This window comes from Acomys russatus, chromosome 1 (assembly GCF_903995435.1).
Source record: "Acomys russatus chromosome 1, mAcoRus1.1, whole genome shotgun sequence".
NCBI classification, from domain to species: domain Eukaryota; kingdom Metazoa; phylum Chordata; class Mammalia; order Rodentia; family Muridae; genus Acomys; species Acomys russatus.
Window position 1 is genome coordinate 32503449 of NC_067137.1, and position 16046 is coordinate 32519494.

At 41.8% G+C, this 16046-nt stretch overlaps 1 protein-coding gene across 1 annotated transcript; it reads left to right on the forward strand.

Annotated features, from left to right (window-relative positions):
• The first annotated feature begins 15212 nt into the window (after positions 1 to 15212).
• Positions 15213 to 15654, forward strand: LOC127195869 (LYR motif-containing protein 2-like). The gene has a single exon (XM_051153492.1). The coding sequence runs from the start codon at positions 15234 to 15236 to the stop codon at positions 15498 to 15500; it is 267 nt and encodes an 88-aa protein (XP_051009449.1). The 5' UTR covers positions 15213 to 15233; the 3' UTR covers positions 15501 to 15654.
• The last annotated feature ends 392 nt before the right edge of the window (positions 15655 to 16046 follow it).

A 16046-nucleotide genomic window follows, 5' to 3' on the forward strand; every position in this document is an offset into this window, starting at 1 on the left:
CAGCCACCAGCCAGCAAAGCCACCCAACCTCAGTCTGGGTGCTTCTACTTCAAACCCTCTCCCAACTCCCACCCCCACCCCATTGCTGTTTCGGATGTTCCCTGGATATGTCTTGATTTTCAGACTAATTCAGTGAACACGCAGTATTTTACTATCGTCAACTTGAAGGTATTTCTCTCTGGCCTGCTGGATAACTCAGTTACGTTGTTTCTAAAGTTTAAGTTAGCCAATGACACTAAAGGCATGTCCGTAAAAGGCTCCTAGAGCAAGAAGGAGGCTCATAATACCGCTTTTGCAAAGTGCAATAAAACTCCCAAGTCTTCCAAGGACTAGTGGGCCCTTGCACATGACAATTAAACATTAACAGGCCCTGGGGCCTTGGGAGCAGGGCCCAGCAACTCTTTGAAGCCCTGTTTGCCAATTAAACACCGTCTGACATTTGTGTCAAGGTGGCAGGGATCCAAAGCAGAGATAGGAACGTCAACCACTTCAGGGGCTTTCATTAGCTCCCCAGACATTCCTGGCCTGGCCTGTTTCTTTACTATTGCCAAATCCACACCCTGTTCGGGAACTCAGGCTCTGAGAAAGTTTACTGAGATAAGCTTATAATGGAAATAGCACTTTGTCACCCTTTACCACTCACTCCTTGTTCAATTATCTTTTATCTGTTTAGAGTATTTGCCAGCTCTCCCAACGCTCCCTAGGATGAAACTATTGGACCAAAAGCCCTTACTGGGGTTGTAAAGGGGTGTATGTATTGTGGAGGGGAGGGCAGAGTGCCACTTTGTGCTTGCTTCTCTGATCCAGGAGCACTGGACTCTCCCCATAATTTTAAAACTGCTATGAACATACTAGTAAAAAGTTCTTGTATTTACTAATGTGGAGAAAACATTCTTTTTGAAGCAAAGCCGCACACAGGCCCTCCGGGTTCTCATAAGTAGTAAAATGGAACTATTTGGGTGGTGAGAGTTCCATGAGTTAACAAGCAAAGCGGTGAGTACTACTGTGTGCCACCCTGTACTGGAGGTGTCCTCTGTAAATGTATGTCTAGCTGTGAAATGGCATGAATAAAGGTTTCTGTGATAAGCCTTGGTCAGATCTCTCACTGCCGTATTTTGTCACAAGCTGACTGAGCTACTGGTGACATGAAGTGAAATAGCATTTTTTGCATTTTGATGCCTCATGACAGTGATGCTTGTGGTCAGTTCATCCCTCATGCCAGGATATAGGCTGCATGTCTGTTGCTGAGATGGATGCAAATATGCACGGAAGCTCCCCATCAAGAGGCAGAGGTGACATCTCTCTTCAAGTGAGAAGAACTCACTGACTTGTTACTAACTGGCAGAAGCAGGTGGCAATGTGCGACTGGTATGATCATGGATACTGCAGATGCTGTCTGGCTACATCTTACTCTGGAGGAAGGCAGTGGCCATGTTGTGAAGAGGCATGAGAGCCTTGTGGAGAATCCACCTGAGGAGGAAACAAGGCTACCTGCCAAAAGCCAACAAATACCAGAGCGCCCTGTCAAAGACCACACAATAGAACTTAGAGACACAATGCCACCACTGAGCCAGAGACAGCATGTCCCTGTTGACTGCCACCTCAGCTCAATCACAACTCACAACTAATCAGGGAGTTCCTGACCTGTAGAAAGGGTGAGTTGAGTTAACCAATGTTTATGGTTTAAGCCACAGTTTGGGGTAATCTGATATGTGGCAGTAGAGACCTAGCATACCTCAACTAGCTGCTAAGAAACTACTAAAGAGCTTAGCGTAGAGAGACAAAAAACTTGGTCACTTACTGGCTATGTGACCTTGGAAGATACACCTGTTGTCTGTTGTATCGATGGACCTACACTTCATGGCTCTTCTTGCCTTGGAGTTCCATGTCTCTGCCTGGTGTGACAGCATCAGTGAACATTACTGAACTTATGTCTTGGTTCCATCATCTAACTTTCATTGATTTACAGCTCTAGCCTTCAGCACGCTGAAAACCATAAGGGAAGAGAGCACATTGTTTGCATGCATATACCAGAAGAGTAACAATTCTGTACAGAATGGGTTTGATGAAGCCTACAAGGTGCTGTTGAACCTTTACCTAAACCAATGGATACTGCTGGCTATGGTTAGAGAAAGACACACAAGTGATTCTTCGCCTAGTGACTTTGTTGTAAGTCATTGCTGCCTCTGCCTCAGAAGAACATCTGGCGATAAAAATAAAAGCAAACAAAGAGCTATACAACCATTACTTCATTAGAAGTGGGTGAACCCAATAGTCAAAGCCACTAACTTTCTTTGCAGAGGCTTGACTATTTACTTTTTGTTAAACCCATCCCCTGGAAATTGTAGCCCCACCCCCCACCCCGCCTTCACTATGGTATTACCTGTATAAGATGAATCATGCTAAGCTGGAGCAGAGCTCATGAGAGCCAATATGACATCCATGGAGAGCAGAGTGCATGACACCTAAGTAGCACACACCTAGCCACATTAGCTGAAAGGGAGGACCTGGTTCAAAAGGTTGAGCTTTCCAGGTCCTGGCCCCTTAAGAGACTAATTGTGGCAAGCAGATAAGACTTTGTTAGATGACAGGAAAGGCTGAAATGTAGCACCATGTGATTCTTTAAAACTAAATGAAACATTGATTTAGATGAAATTTGGTGAGATTTGATACTGTAACAAAATGTGTAAAACTTGAAAACAATTATTTCTTCCATGTAGGGCCAGAATAAAAACTATGTCCTTATTCCTGTAGTTGAATGGCAATCTGAATTCTTCATTCTCCCAAGGAGATGGCCAAAGTGAGAACATGAAAAGAAAGGCCTCAGATACATAAAATGCCTTACTGCTGCTGCTATGTGTATGTGCAGAGGGCAGGGGGTCATGTGCATGCAGGTGCATGTGTGTATGCAAGGTGAGATAGGTGTAATTGTATGTGGCATTGAGAAGCCAGGCTTGGGAATCACTCCTCAGGGGAAACCCTTATTTTTTTTCTCAGATAAGGGCTCAATGGTTAGGTTAGAATGCTGATTGGGCAGCTCTGCCTTCCCAGGGCTGTGGTTACAGCTGTGTGCCTACCATGCCCAGCTTTTCCTGGAGGTCACCCTCAGGTCCTGATGCTGGCTGAGCTATCTTCTCAGTCTGCATCTGCTCACTGCTAGCCCATGCCAAGCCCTTTTCCCAATCTTTTAAAGTTTCCACATAGTGAGTACTCTTTTGAGGACTCCCCCTTTTGCTTAAATTGGAATTAGAAATGAGTATTAACGGCTCAATGAGATGGCTCAGTGGGTTACAACTCCTGTTGACAAACCTGGTGACTTGAGTTTGAGCCCCAGGATACCTACGGTGGAGGGAGAGAACAGACTCCAGCAGGTATACTCCACAAGTATGACTAGGCACGAGCCCACCACCTCCCCCATAAATAAATAACACTAAAAGCTAAGAAATTAGTATTAGTGCTGTATTCAGCCCTGAGGTCAAGAACAGCGGTTCCCTTCCTCTTTCTTTCCCAAAGCAAGTTTCTGATGAAGCTGAGGTAGAAAGAGTAGGTCCTGAGGATAGTGTGCTGGAGCCAAGCTCTGGCTCCCATGGCGATTTTCACGGAACAAGAACAGAGTGAACCAATACCCACGCAGGCAAAGAGGCTATGTGGTATCGGTGGTCTAGAGAAGTTGGGGAAGTGTGGGACTTGCTTCACTTGGACTGTGATGCTTCTCAGACCAGCAGGAACCCACTCAGGAGATGGACACGCAATCTACCATCTGACACGCATTTCTTCTGACCCAAGCCATTCAAACTCCTAGGCTTTTGAATGAAATAACTGTTTGTGCTGAGTCTCTGTTTCCCTCTTTCAAAGTCAGCATGCTATTTATTGTTGAAATGCTTAGTTTAATACGCTTAGAAACGCAAGGTCTCCTGGGAAATTGAAACAAAATTAGAAATAGTCTGAACCATGCATAAGCTTTAGAGGTTTCTCTTTAACCACCATATTAGTCTCGATGTTTTATGAGACTGAATTAGTCACTGCAGTCAGGAAGAAGAAAGAGAAAACTCAGTCGTATTTCTTCCCACTGAGTAACATTAAAATGCATGGAAGACTGGACAATGTGTCATGCCAGCATACTTATGAATCAGTTGTTTGAGAAACCATTTTTTAAAAATATATGAAGGATGCAAAACTACTAGGAAAAATATTTGGGTACCTAGAAGAAATAAAGGGTACATGAAGTGCAGACTCAATAGGCTTGATAACCAAATTAGGTGACCCCTTCTAGCTGAGAAGTACTACAAAACCATTGCATTATGAAGACTCTCATTTTCTATTTTCAAGAAAAGGGCTCAAGTAATTTAACACTATTGCCCTCATCAGCTCCTGAAAGAGTTCAGTGAGTTTCTGTATCTAGGGCAAAATTGAAAACTCAGGAATTTCACAAATACGTTTTTCTTACCATGATAATGTCAATAAACTACTGTGGTTCAAGGTGAGAGAGAAAAAAACTGTTCCTATGGGACTCTTTCCTGCAATCATGATGCTAAACCACAGCCCCATTACATAATCGTTCACCTGTGGGATGGTAATGCTACTGTTACTCTATGGTGCCATTTGTTTCAAGATACTATCTCCACTCTCTATTACTAATTGAAGGCTGATGAGATGGCTCATCAGGTAAAGGCGCTTGCTACCATGTCTGAAGGCCCGCCTTTGATCCCTAGGATTCACATGGTAGAAAGAGAACCAAGTCCTACAGGTTGTCCCACAACCTTTACACATGCACCATGACTCATGTATGTGCTACTCACAACACACACATACACATACAAATAAATAAACAGAATTTTAAAGCACTGTTTTTTTGTTTTTGCTTTTTTGTTTTTTGTTTTGTTTTGTAAGGCTGGCTAGATGTTTCTGTGGTTAAAAGCATGCATTGCTCTTGCAGAAATCAAAGGTTTATATCTCAGTACCCACACGGAGACTCAACAACCACCTGTAACTCAGTTCTAGGTGTGATATGACCCCCTCTACTGGCCACCACAGACACCAGGGGCACATGTGGTGCCGATAAAACACTTAATATTGTTTTGTATCTAAGTTGTAAATATGTAATATTTTGATTTTTTTTCATTCATGTCGGTCTTCAGATACAAAAGTAAAAATTATTTTTATTCTCATACTTTTCTTATTTGCATGGCTGTTGAGTATTTTCTCTTACCATAAATTATGAATATGTAAATTTCTTGATTATCCCATCTGTTTATTATTGAAATATAGAATAGCCATGTAGTTATTTTATAATTTGGTTTTTGACACATATGAAAGAAAAGATTTTTAAAAATCAATAGAATAAGACTCATTGCTTTCTATGGTAAATAATTTTTTAAGCTATAATAAACATTAATAATTTAAAATGACTTGTATTTATTGTCTTTGATATATAGACACCACAGTGTGGCTCTCCTTCACAACAGTCCATAGCCTGTTGTGCTGCTTGAACCTTCCTAAAGCCTTGTACACAACTCTCCATCCAGGCTCACATGGCTCTCACCTTCACAGAGGCCAGAGACTCCTAGTGAGTCCACCCACCTTCTACAACTAGGCCACCCACCCTCTCACTGTCAGCTTCCTGTTTTATTCCCAGCTATATGTGCTGAACAATCTTCACAGCATAGAATGCTTCTGTTACCCCAACACATAAGTCCCTGTCTTTCCCCTTCTCCCAACCAAGGTAAAGATAAGCAAAGTTTCCTACTGTAAACTTTTACTTATCTCTCCAGCTACACCCCAGAGTGTGCATTTGTGCCTCTCTCAGCTTCAGCACCACTGGCCTCTAAGCAGTCTTTCTTATATATATGTCATCTATAGAGGTCTTGTGAGTAAGCACGGGGCATCTAAACCATAATCGATAGCTTGTAGGGAGAACAGAGGTCGCCTGGCTTCTTTCCAGAACAGCTGGGCTATCTGGTCACATGACTAGGAGTCTCAGCTACATTGCCACATACTAAAATGGATGGACTTTTTTCTACCATAATCTAGAAATAATAGTTGGCCTTTTCATATATAATGATAATGGTTCATGTTAGGGCTCTCTGAAGCATATTTGTAATGAGTTACAAAACAATTGTTGTCCTTGAGATAAGACATAGGTTTTTGACTCTCAATCCTTTGTGTCCTGAAAGTAAGAAAAGAGAAGGAAAGAAATCTCTAGAATCTGGTACCTGGGAGTATGTAGCTAAGAAAATTGGGAAGCTGGCATTATGAACCATTCAACCAGAGACCATTCAAATTAGGGACTGGAACACAGCTACCTCTTTTTTTGTTCCTCAGGGTTCACGTGGATCATTTAAGGAAGTTAAATATGCAAACTTTGTGAAGTAGAAAATCTATTCCATTAGGCTCATGTTCTCACACCTCAGAGAGCTCAAGTCCGGATGACACCCTTGTGTGGCCTTCATTCCATATCAGTGCTATGCGGGTACCTTAGCTTTGTAGCCATATCGATACCGAGGGACTCTACACTTTCTATGATGGTTTCTGGAGAAGCTCTACAGAGACCTATGCCCATAACAACAAATCCATATGGTTTTTTTTTTTTTTATGGAACCCTATGGGAGATATTTTTCTATGCCCCATTTGTGAAAATAAGCATGCTTCCTGATGGAGGGATGTCCTTCCACCTCGTGACTGAATTGGGCAATTGTTCATCTTTGCCCTGAACTAGCAGAGTCCACACTACAGAGAACATAAATGGCTGGACAAGGCATTAGAAAATGTGACTGGGCACCAGCCCTATATTCAGTTGGTAAGTATCATAGTGCTAACAACCAGGAACCTTTCATGGGGTTTTACTTTCATATTCTATTTTCACATCTTCGTTAATGATTTCAGAAATTAGCTGTAAGCAAAAATTAAGAAGAGTATCATGTGCGTATCCCTCCATGGTACCACCCTCACCGAAGCTTGACATTCAGTCAATGCCCAGAAACAATTTTAGAGAAAAGAAAAACCTCCCAGATTTCTCCCAAATCTCCAGGACTATGTCTCCCCAGCTTTGCTTAGACACTTCCTGTAGCATGGTGCTTATCATGTCCCAGGTGACCAGCTCAGAGTCCAAGAACTGTGGATTCTTTGTTTAATGAGGCAAGGGGAGTCTTTACATGGGAGGGCTGTTTATGTGTGTTTGTGAAGGGAACTACCCTGTGTCTATCACATAGCTTGATGAATTCTGCCAAGTGTGGTCTCTGTTTTGGCCTGGCAGCCATTTCAGAAGGAAGGCACCCCCTGCTCTGCTGTGTCACTGTCACAGATAAGGCATAGACGCTATATATACTAAGGTGTTAAAGTAATTTTTTACACCCAAAATCTTTCCCTAAAGGTTCTACTCAAGTGATATCATTTAAACCACCATGAAAAACAAAGCATGTGAGGGAAATCCTTTGGGATTGCACCATATTCTTGGGCTCAGATGAATGTGGCCACTTTCTGACACAACCGGTAAGTGTTCCCCAGCATGAACATGGCTCCAAAATACCACACTCTAGCTATTTAGTGTATGAAATCCATACACCAGTTGAATGTGATTATTCATCTCATACATAGCACTATTAATTCTGCCTACTCCACCAGCATGGACTACTCATTGTTAAGGAAAAGACTAGTTATAGACTTATAGTCTCCCTTATTCTGTTTTTTGGGGAGTGGGAGAAAAATAAATCAATTTTGATCTAAGTCTAGATATTCTAATGTAATCAGTGCAGTATATCAGGAGTGTGTAATGAATGTTTATGCCCAGCAGACATATTGTACCGTTCTAGAGCATATTAGTCATGGGCGACTCACTGCTACAGCATTAAACACACATCAGCTCAACACAGTCCTGGGCTGGAATTATGGCAGGTATTGGTTCAACAAAATCAAAGCCCAGTTCTAATTCAAGTAGAGAAACTGAATAGTGCATGTGGTTTCTGTTGTTGTTCTGTCAGTCTGATGCCTATCATTCATGCCAAATGTTGGATCTGCTGCCTATTGGACCTCATCAATATCTATGTTCACCTGTCACAGGGTAGGAAGAAAGAGTGTAGGAGAACTCAGACTGGACGATTTCACGGTCCAGGCCTGTCTGAACCATCATTCTGCCCAAATGTCTCCATGGGAGACAGATTAAGATTTTGATAAGCAGAAGGCAATTCCTGTTCCAAGAAAGAAAACCTAGTTCCAACGTGTGTTAAAAGTGGAGATGTTGGAGCTCAAAGGTAAAACTCATTTCAAATGTTCGGATGTCCAACAGTGTAGCACAGTGCTTGATATGAGAGAGGATTCAAATCAAGCCAAGAGAAGGCTTCTGTAAGCACAATTTCATCTTGGGAAATGGGTTTTCTTCATAAGGTTGGTGTGCCACCCCTTGGCTCACAGAATCTTAAAGTACAACAAAATTTCTTCTTGTTGGGGGTAGACAGCTCAGTTGACAAAACATGGGACCTATGTTCAAACTCCCTGCACCCATGTAAAAAGCAAGGCAAGTGGTAGCACATGCAAGGTATCTGGTGCTGAGAGGGCAGAAGCAGGAAGCTCACCAAGGCCCACAGAGCAGCCAGTGTGGCCAAATCAGTGAGCTCCAGGTTCAGTAAGAGACCTTGTCTCAAAAAGCAGGATGACGAGTGATAGATGGGGACACTCAATTTTAAACGCCGGTTGCCGTGACATTGAAGAAAGAAACTGAAGAAGATATCAGAAGATGGAAAGATCTCCCATGCTCATGGCTTTGTAGGATTAACAAAGTAAAAATGACCATCCTACCAAAAGCAACCTATAGATTCAGTGCAAATCTCATCAATATCCCAACAAAGTTCTTCAAAGATCTTGAAAAGATGATTTCAGCTTCATATGAAAATACACACACACAGAAAACAAACAAACAAACAAACAAACAAACAAGAAAACAAAAAACAGGATAACTGAAACAATCCTGAATAATAAAAGAATTGTTAGAGGTAACACCATCCCTGACTTCAAATTTTACTTCAGAGCTATAGTAATAAAAACAGCATGGCACTGGGACAAAATCAGACATGTTTATCAATAGAATCTAAGTGAAGACTCAGGCATAAAATCACACTATGGACACCTGATTTTGTATAAAGAATCCAGAAATAAACTGGAAAAAAAAACCCACAACATCTTTAACAAATGGTACTGATCAAACTAGATGTCCTTTTTTGGGTTCATCTCCTTTTGTTTATGTTGTCCTCTTCCAATATATTAACAATGTATTAATTTTATTTGATTTTGTTATTATCCCTTAGAACCCTTATTTTCTTCTTTCCTCTTCCTTTCTCCTTCTCTTTCTCTCTCTCTCTCTCTTTTTTTTTTTTTTTTTTTTTTTTTTTTTTGGTTTTTCAAGACAGTTTCTCTGTGTAGCCTTGGCTGTCCTGGACTCACTTTGTAGACCAGGCTGGCCTCAAACCCACAGCAATCTGCCTGCCTCTGCTTCCTGAATGCTGGGACTAAAGGTGTGCGCTACCATTGCCTGGAAAAACCCTTGCTTTCTAATGACAGAAAGTGTGTTGATCTGAATGGGAGGAGAGGTGGAGAGGGACTTGGAGGAATAAAGGGAGGAAAACTGTACTGAGGATATATTATGTAAGGGGAAGAAGTAATTTTTAATAACAAGAAAAAACTCTGGTTGCCACATGTACATTTACATACCTCCACACAAACGTGCACATACATGCATGCATGCATATACAAAAACATACCACATGCACGCACACACACACACACACACACACACACACACACACTGCTTAGAACAAAAAATATATCTCATTCAAATTTCTACTTAATTGTTTCTTCCTTACAGAAATCTCTCCATAAGCCTTTGGAGAAAAAAAAATTTGTCTCCTTTTGACAACCTATAGGAATGTCTTGGGCCTGAGCATATAATTCATGTGTTTGTGTGTGCTCCCGCTCCGACCCTAGAATGGAAACCCCTTGAGGAACGCTGAGCCTGCTGCTAATCCTGCTTGCTCATTCCTGGGAAAGCCCAGATCACAGATAATATTTACAAATTTTGTTGAATAAATACAAATATGAGAAATCAGAATCTTAAAGGCTAAAATTAATTGATGTGCAACCCAATGGCCACATGAACTTGAGATTGAGAACAAGACAGGAAAAGTCTGACTTCTTTTCATTCAACACTTCCTTACACATCTTTTGATGTGACTCTCAGTCACAAAATTATATTTGGAGAAGGAAAAGCAAAGAAACTCTCTGGGCTCTTTGTATCAGAGACTAATCCCATTCATGACATCATTACTTTCTAAAGGTTCCAATTCCTAATATTGTCACATTGTGATTACACCTTCGAAGAGACGTAAGACGTGATCTCATAACAGCGGTATTGAATTCATAGAAAGATATGTATCCATGTGAGGTTTCACGGTGGATGCTCTGATACCTCTTTCAAATGTGGAGACAACTGCAGAAAAGGAATATTACACAAAGTATTATTAGTTATTTGTTTATGCTGCTTTTATGTGTCATCCTAGGAAATATGCTACCCTTATAATTTATAAGAACATTCACACGTGTTATTTCATATTCCCTTAAGTTTGATTCTTGAAAGGCTGCCTCTGTCTGGAAATGAAGATAGATATTCAAAGGTTAATTCACTTACCCAAGGTGGCAGAGATATACTTAATCCAAAACCCTACTACCTTGATTTTAAGGCTGTGCTGACCCCATCTCCACCTCAAGAAAGCTCCCTAGAATACTCATGGGTCACGAGGCTGGAAGCAACTTAAAAATTCCTTCTCTAGGCTTTCAAATATTATCTGAGAGCAAGGCATCCCTGGGATCAACAGCAAAGCTTGCCAGCCCCACGGATGGGACAACATGTTTCAGACCTTTACATCATGTCTATAGGATTATCTTACCCTTTGCTGGGTAAAAATAGTCCTGCCCTCATCATAGTTAGGGCCAGAGCACATGACGCTGGCTTATCATGGGTCACGCTTAGCCACATGCTCTGAGAACCTCTGATCAGCTCTGGTCAGCAACATAGAAGCATGAATATCCTGGATTCCTGTGTGTCTGCCTCTTCCTGGAGGCTTCCAAAGCTTCTCTCTCTCTCTCTCTCTCTCTCTCTCTCTCTCTCTCTCTCTCTCTCTCTCTCTCTCTCTCTCTCTCTCTCTCAGTGTTTTCTTTTTAAGAGCAGAGAGCATTGCCAATTATCCGTGTTAGTCACTACCCCATATACAAAGGTTCATTAATTGGACAGATATTTGTTGAGTACCTTCGTGAGCGGGGCTCTGTTCTGGTTGCTTAAGATAAATCAGTGAGTCCACAAGACAATAAATAATTCTTGCCCTAGCAGATATTACAGTCTAGTAAAGAAAAACAAACAGCCAATAACAGACATAACAAATGGGTGGAGAATACAGCATGACAGAAGAAGGCAAGTACTGGCAGCGAGAGGGGGGCAGGGGGGGGCGGGAGGCAGCGATTAGAGGAGAAAGAATGCTGAAGGCGGAGGAGGTTTGCAATGTTTAAAAAATGTGAATAAGGCAATTACTGTGCTTGAGCAGGGGATGTTCAAGCAGGAACTTGCACATCTACAGGAAGAGAGTTTTAGATGGAGAGCAAAGGTCCTGTGGTATCAAGATGCTTAGGTCAAAGAAGGCTGGTGTGCTTGGAACACTATTTATGTTTCCTGCTGTAGCCGCTTGGCTAAGGTAGCCATGGGTAATATGTACACAGTAGCATGACTGTTTCCAACCCAAGTGACCCGGGGATGCTTCGGTTTGGGCAGTAGTTTTATGATCCCTAGTGTACTCATCAGGTAGTGTGTTTTCTATATCAAGCTGAAATGGCAGCAATGAGTTGGAATGTGGGGCTCATGGGGAAATATGGGAAGTACTGAAATGGTGAAAGTCTCCCTCTAGGAGAAAGCAAAACTGACTCCTCTCTGTGGTAACACCAGCTAGCTCAAGGCTAGCATGTGGTCCATGCAGCAGGTACTCAGTTTGCTACCTGTAAAGTCACCACATGGTGTAGGATAGAGTAAATACATAACCATAGTCTTGTTTCCCCAGTTTCTGAAATAAAATCAGGCCATTTCTGCTGCCTCTTGAGAAGAACCAGAAAGAGGAAATAAGGCTCAATGAAATTTTTTTGGTCACTTTTTTATTGAACAATTACTTTTTATTGTTGAAAAGAGCTATTAGAGGTGGGTGAGGGGTTTCTAATAAATGAATTCAGGTGAACCAGTGAGATGACGCAATGTGTTAAGGAACTTGCCACCAAGCTTAACGACGTGAGTTCAATCCCCAAGACCCACATAGTAAAAGGAGATAATTGATTCTTGAATACCATAGTGTGCATGTGCACAGAAACATACACGCACACACGTACACACGCACACACGTACACACGCACACACATACACACGCACACACATACACACACACACACATTAATGCAATCCAAGTTTTAAACAACAACAAAATAGTTAAAACAGGCTCCCACTGAACACAAAACTGAAAAGATAAATAGTACTTATTGCCAAACAATGGACTTATCCTTTACTTCAGTGGTTCTCAACCTTCCTAACGTTGAGACTTTTTAGTACAGTTCCCCATGTTGTGGTGACTCCCAGCTATAAAATTATTTTCATTGCTTCTTCATAACTGTAATTTTGGTACTGTTATGGGTTGTAATGTAATTATCTGTGTTTTCCGATTATCTTAGGTGACCGCTGTGAAATGGTTGTTTGACCCCAAAGAGTTGAGAACCACTACTTTAGATGAAGAAAATGATGATGTTGATAAATGAAGAGAACGGATTTAATAGTAAAGATAATGGTGGTGCTAGCACAACGGCAACGTTTAGTAAATGAGAGTATAGCCAGGCATCACCTCCACAGCTTTTACAACACTTACAATCATTACAACATACCTGCTGAGGGCCACAATGATTCACAATAGTGCACATGAATAGTGCACATGATTAGTGTACAATTCATGCAGCTGGAATCAGGTTTGCGTTTGAATTCTAGCTCTGGGAAATAACGCTGTGCATCCTTGAACAAATCACTTAGACTTTCTGGAAAAATCCCAGCTTCGTTATTGATGGAAGAGTAATAAATATACTCTTGCATACTTAACAGACTCTTGGCGACAGACAAATTCTCATGAATGAAAATGGAAAACATTCATGCACCAGACCCACAAGTAAGAAGCCTTAACCTTTTTCTCCACTGAATTTTCATCATGTTCTTTGTAGCATCTTCATTTTTCCTGTGGATCTTTCCTTTTGGAAGAAAGATGAGCAAAAAGTTATAAGATGGTAAGAGTTTGCCTCAGTTCAGGTACTGCCCCTATTGGGGCAGTTGTCAGTATTAATGGTGCCAGCTCTCTTAACAAATAGTAAAACATCTAAGCTCTTCCCCCAATGAGTTCAGCCATCTTGGCCTGCTGGGGCATTTCTTCAAGCAAACTTTAGACACGTTTGCTGTTCTTGTTGCCGGTTCCCACTAGGGCAAAACTTACCACCAAGACACCAGCATTAATGCAAGACTGCAGGCTTCATATCTGCCCTTCATCTTTCATCACTGTCTCCCTGCCTGACCAGCCATCTAACTGATGGTCACTTTTTTCCCCTCCAGCACAATCTTATTACTGGTTAAAGGAAAACCCTCAGGGCAAGCAAGCTATAAACCTCAGATCCCCAGGAAAAGAATGGAGAAGAGAAGGGGGAAAGAATAACATCTGAGTAAAGTTGGCTTAGAAATCAGCTACATGGTAGCAGGGATGTCAGTTTGGGAAGAGTGAAGCCCAGAGTGTTAGGGAAATAAAGCTTAGGAAACAGCTTTCAGAAGGCAGAAGCAAGAAGAGCTCTGAGTTCAAGGCTAGCCTGCTCTACACAGCAAGGTCCAAGCTGGCCATGACTACATAATGAGGCCTTAGAGAGAGAGAGAGAGAGAGAGAGAGAGAGAGAGAGAAGTTTAGCTTTCCCAAGTAAGTAGCAAGCAGGCTTACAAAGCTGCATGTGTGTGTGCAGCTCTATAAGAGACTGTGCTGGGTGTGGGAACTCTGGGAAGGAAAAGCACATGATCTCATGAAAGATTATTATTCCACCTCTTTCTTTAGCATTGCTCAAGATGATCCTTACCTTCCTAACAGTGGTCCCACATTCCTGAGGGTGGTCTTGGCCAGGAACCAACCAGAGGGGGAAACAATGATATGTCTCCATCTAGAGATAAATTCCATTCTTTATTACAGAACCCCCTTTCTTAAAGAGGTAACCCTAAAATCATTTAGGAGTTGGGCTAAAATTGGAGAATAGCTGTGACTCATTTTTATCATAAGAATCTAGAGTACCACATCCGAACGCTTCACCAGAAGGTATTGGTGTCTGCCTGGAGATCTAGAGCCCACCCATATGCACAGCCTTTAAAGAGGAATGCCCACTTAGGGAATAAGAAACCATGGCTCTCTTCTGGCCTAAGAACCAAGGACATTTCTAGAAGTGCTGCTGAGCTGCCTATTGGGTTTCTACCCCCCTGTTTTCATCATTTCTCCCTCAGAAGAGGTAACCCTAGCTACCATTAGGGTGATGATCAATCTGACTCCTTTGAGATGAATTAGGGGTGTTGGGCAAGGAAGTTGGGATGCCCCTAGAGCGAGCCTATCTCTTCAGACCCCACAAGTGAATTGTTACTTCCATTTGTATAACAGCCAGCTGTAAGGAGGAAAGAGCGTCCTTGATTTGTAGCAGGTAAGTAAAGGCAAGAGTGATTATCACTACCTGTCCTAGGCAGGAAACCAGGAGAAGCCAAGATGAGGGGCACTTTTTAAATATCGAAAAATTCCATTAAAATCTCTTGCTGGCCCCACAAGTCCATCCATCCACCAGACTTCTTTTCACTTCTATTTGTCTTCCAAGGCTGTACTCCAGAGCGGTGAACCCAGGATCTGCTTCCAGGCATTTTGATAGCTGTTGGAGTGGCTAATATTTACAATGTGAAGCCCATTCCAGGTGGCTTCTAGAAAGGGAGGGAAATATATTTAGCCATCATTCATTTTTTTTATATTAAAACAATTTTGGGCCTAACTACCTGGGTGCTGGTGGGTTCTTTAGTATTGATTTAGTCAAGGGCATGATGTCCTATACCTGGGCAAGATTTTTCTTATTAAGAAAATCATTAGTGGCACCAGGCAGCTGCCTCCATAGGCAACATGGCTGCTTCCCACTTACCTCCTGCGGCACTGACGCTGAAGCAGTTCCTGAGAAGGCAGCAAGTTCTCCTCCTCTACAGAAAGATTTTGCGGGTCATTAGGCAAGTTCCAAGCGATGCTGACCGAAAATACCTTCAGGACTGGGCCAGGGAAGAATTTAAACGAAACAGAAGTGCCACAGAAGAGGATACAATCTGGATGATGATGACTCAAGGCAAGATGCAGCTAAAGGAATTAGAAAGGACACTTGCTTTAGCCAAATCTTAACTAAGAGATGTTTTCAGATCCCCATGTGTTTTGCACAGGCTCAAAGCCACTGTCACGAAGCACCAGTAAAATGAAAAGATGATCACTGTAATGAAGAATGCAAATCAAGGTGTTAACATTTCCACTACACTGGCTGTAATTAAAAGGTGAACTTATGTGAACAACAACAACAACAACAAAAAAAAAAGAAAATCGTTAGTGAGAAATGGTTGTCTAAATAAGGTATCATATGGATTAAGGCTGGTATCTAAGGACTGTGATCCCTTAGACTATTAAAGAGACACACTAACCAATCCAAAATCATAGATAAGACATCTCCCAACCCTCATCAGACAAGCTTGTAATTCAGTAAATGGAAGTTAAGACAGAGACCCACAACTGGCCGAGATGAAGAGAACTATGGGATTTTTCAGCCCTAAGTGGAACATTTATATCACACTTTCTCCTTCCTAGGATCAGGGATCATTGTGAAAGAAAAGGTAGACATATTGTTAGAGCCGGAACAATGGATGATTGTAGCAAAATAGCATTTTCTGGGCACAGCAG

Coding starts and splice junctions, on each gene's coding strand:
- LOC127195869 (XM_051153492.1), top strand. CDS start 15,234: ATGGCTGCTTCCCACTTACCTCCTGCGGCACTGACGCTGAAGCAGTTC.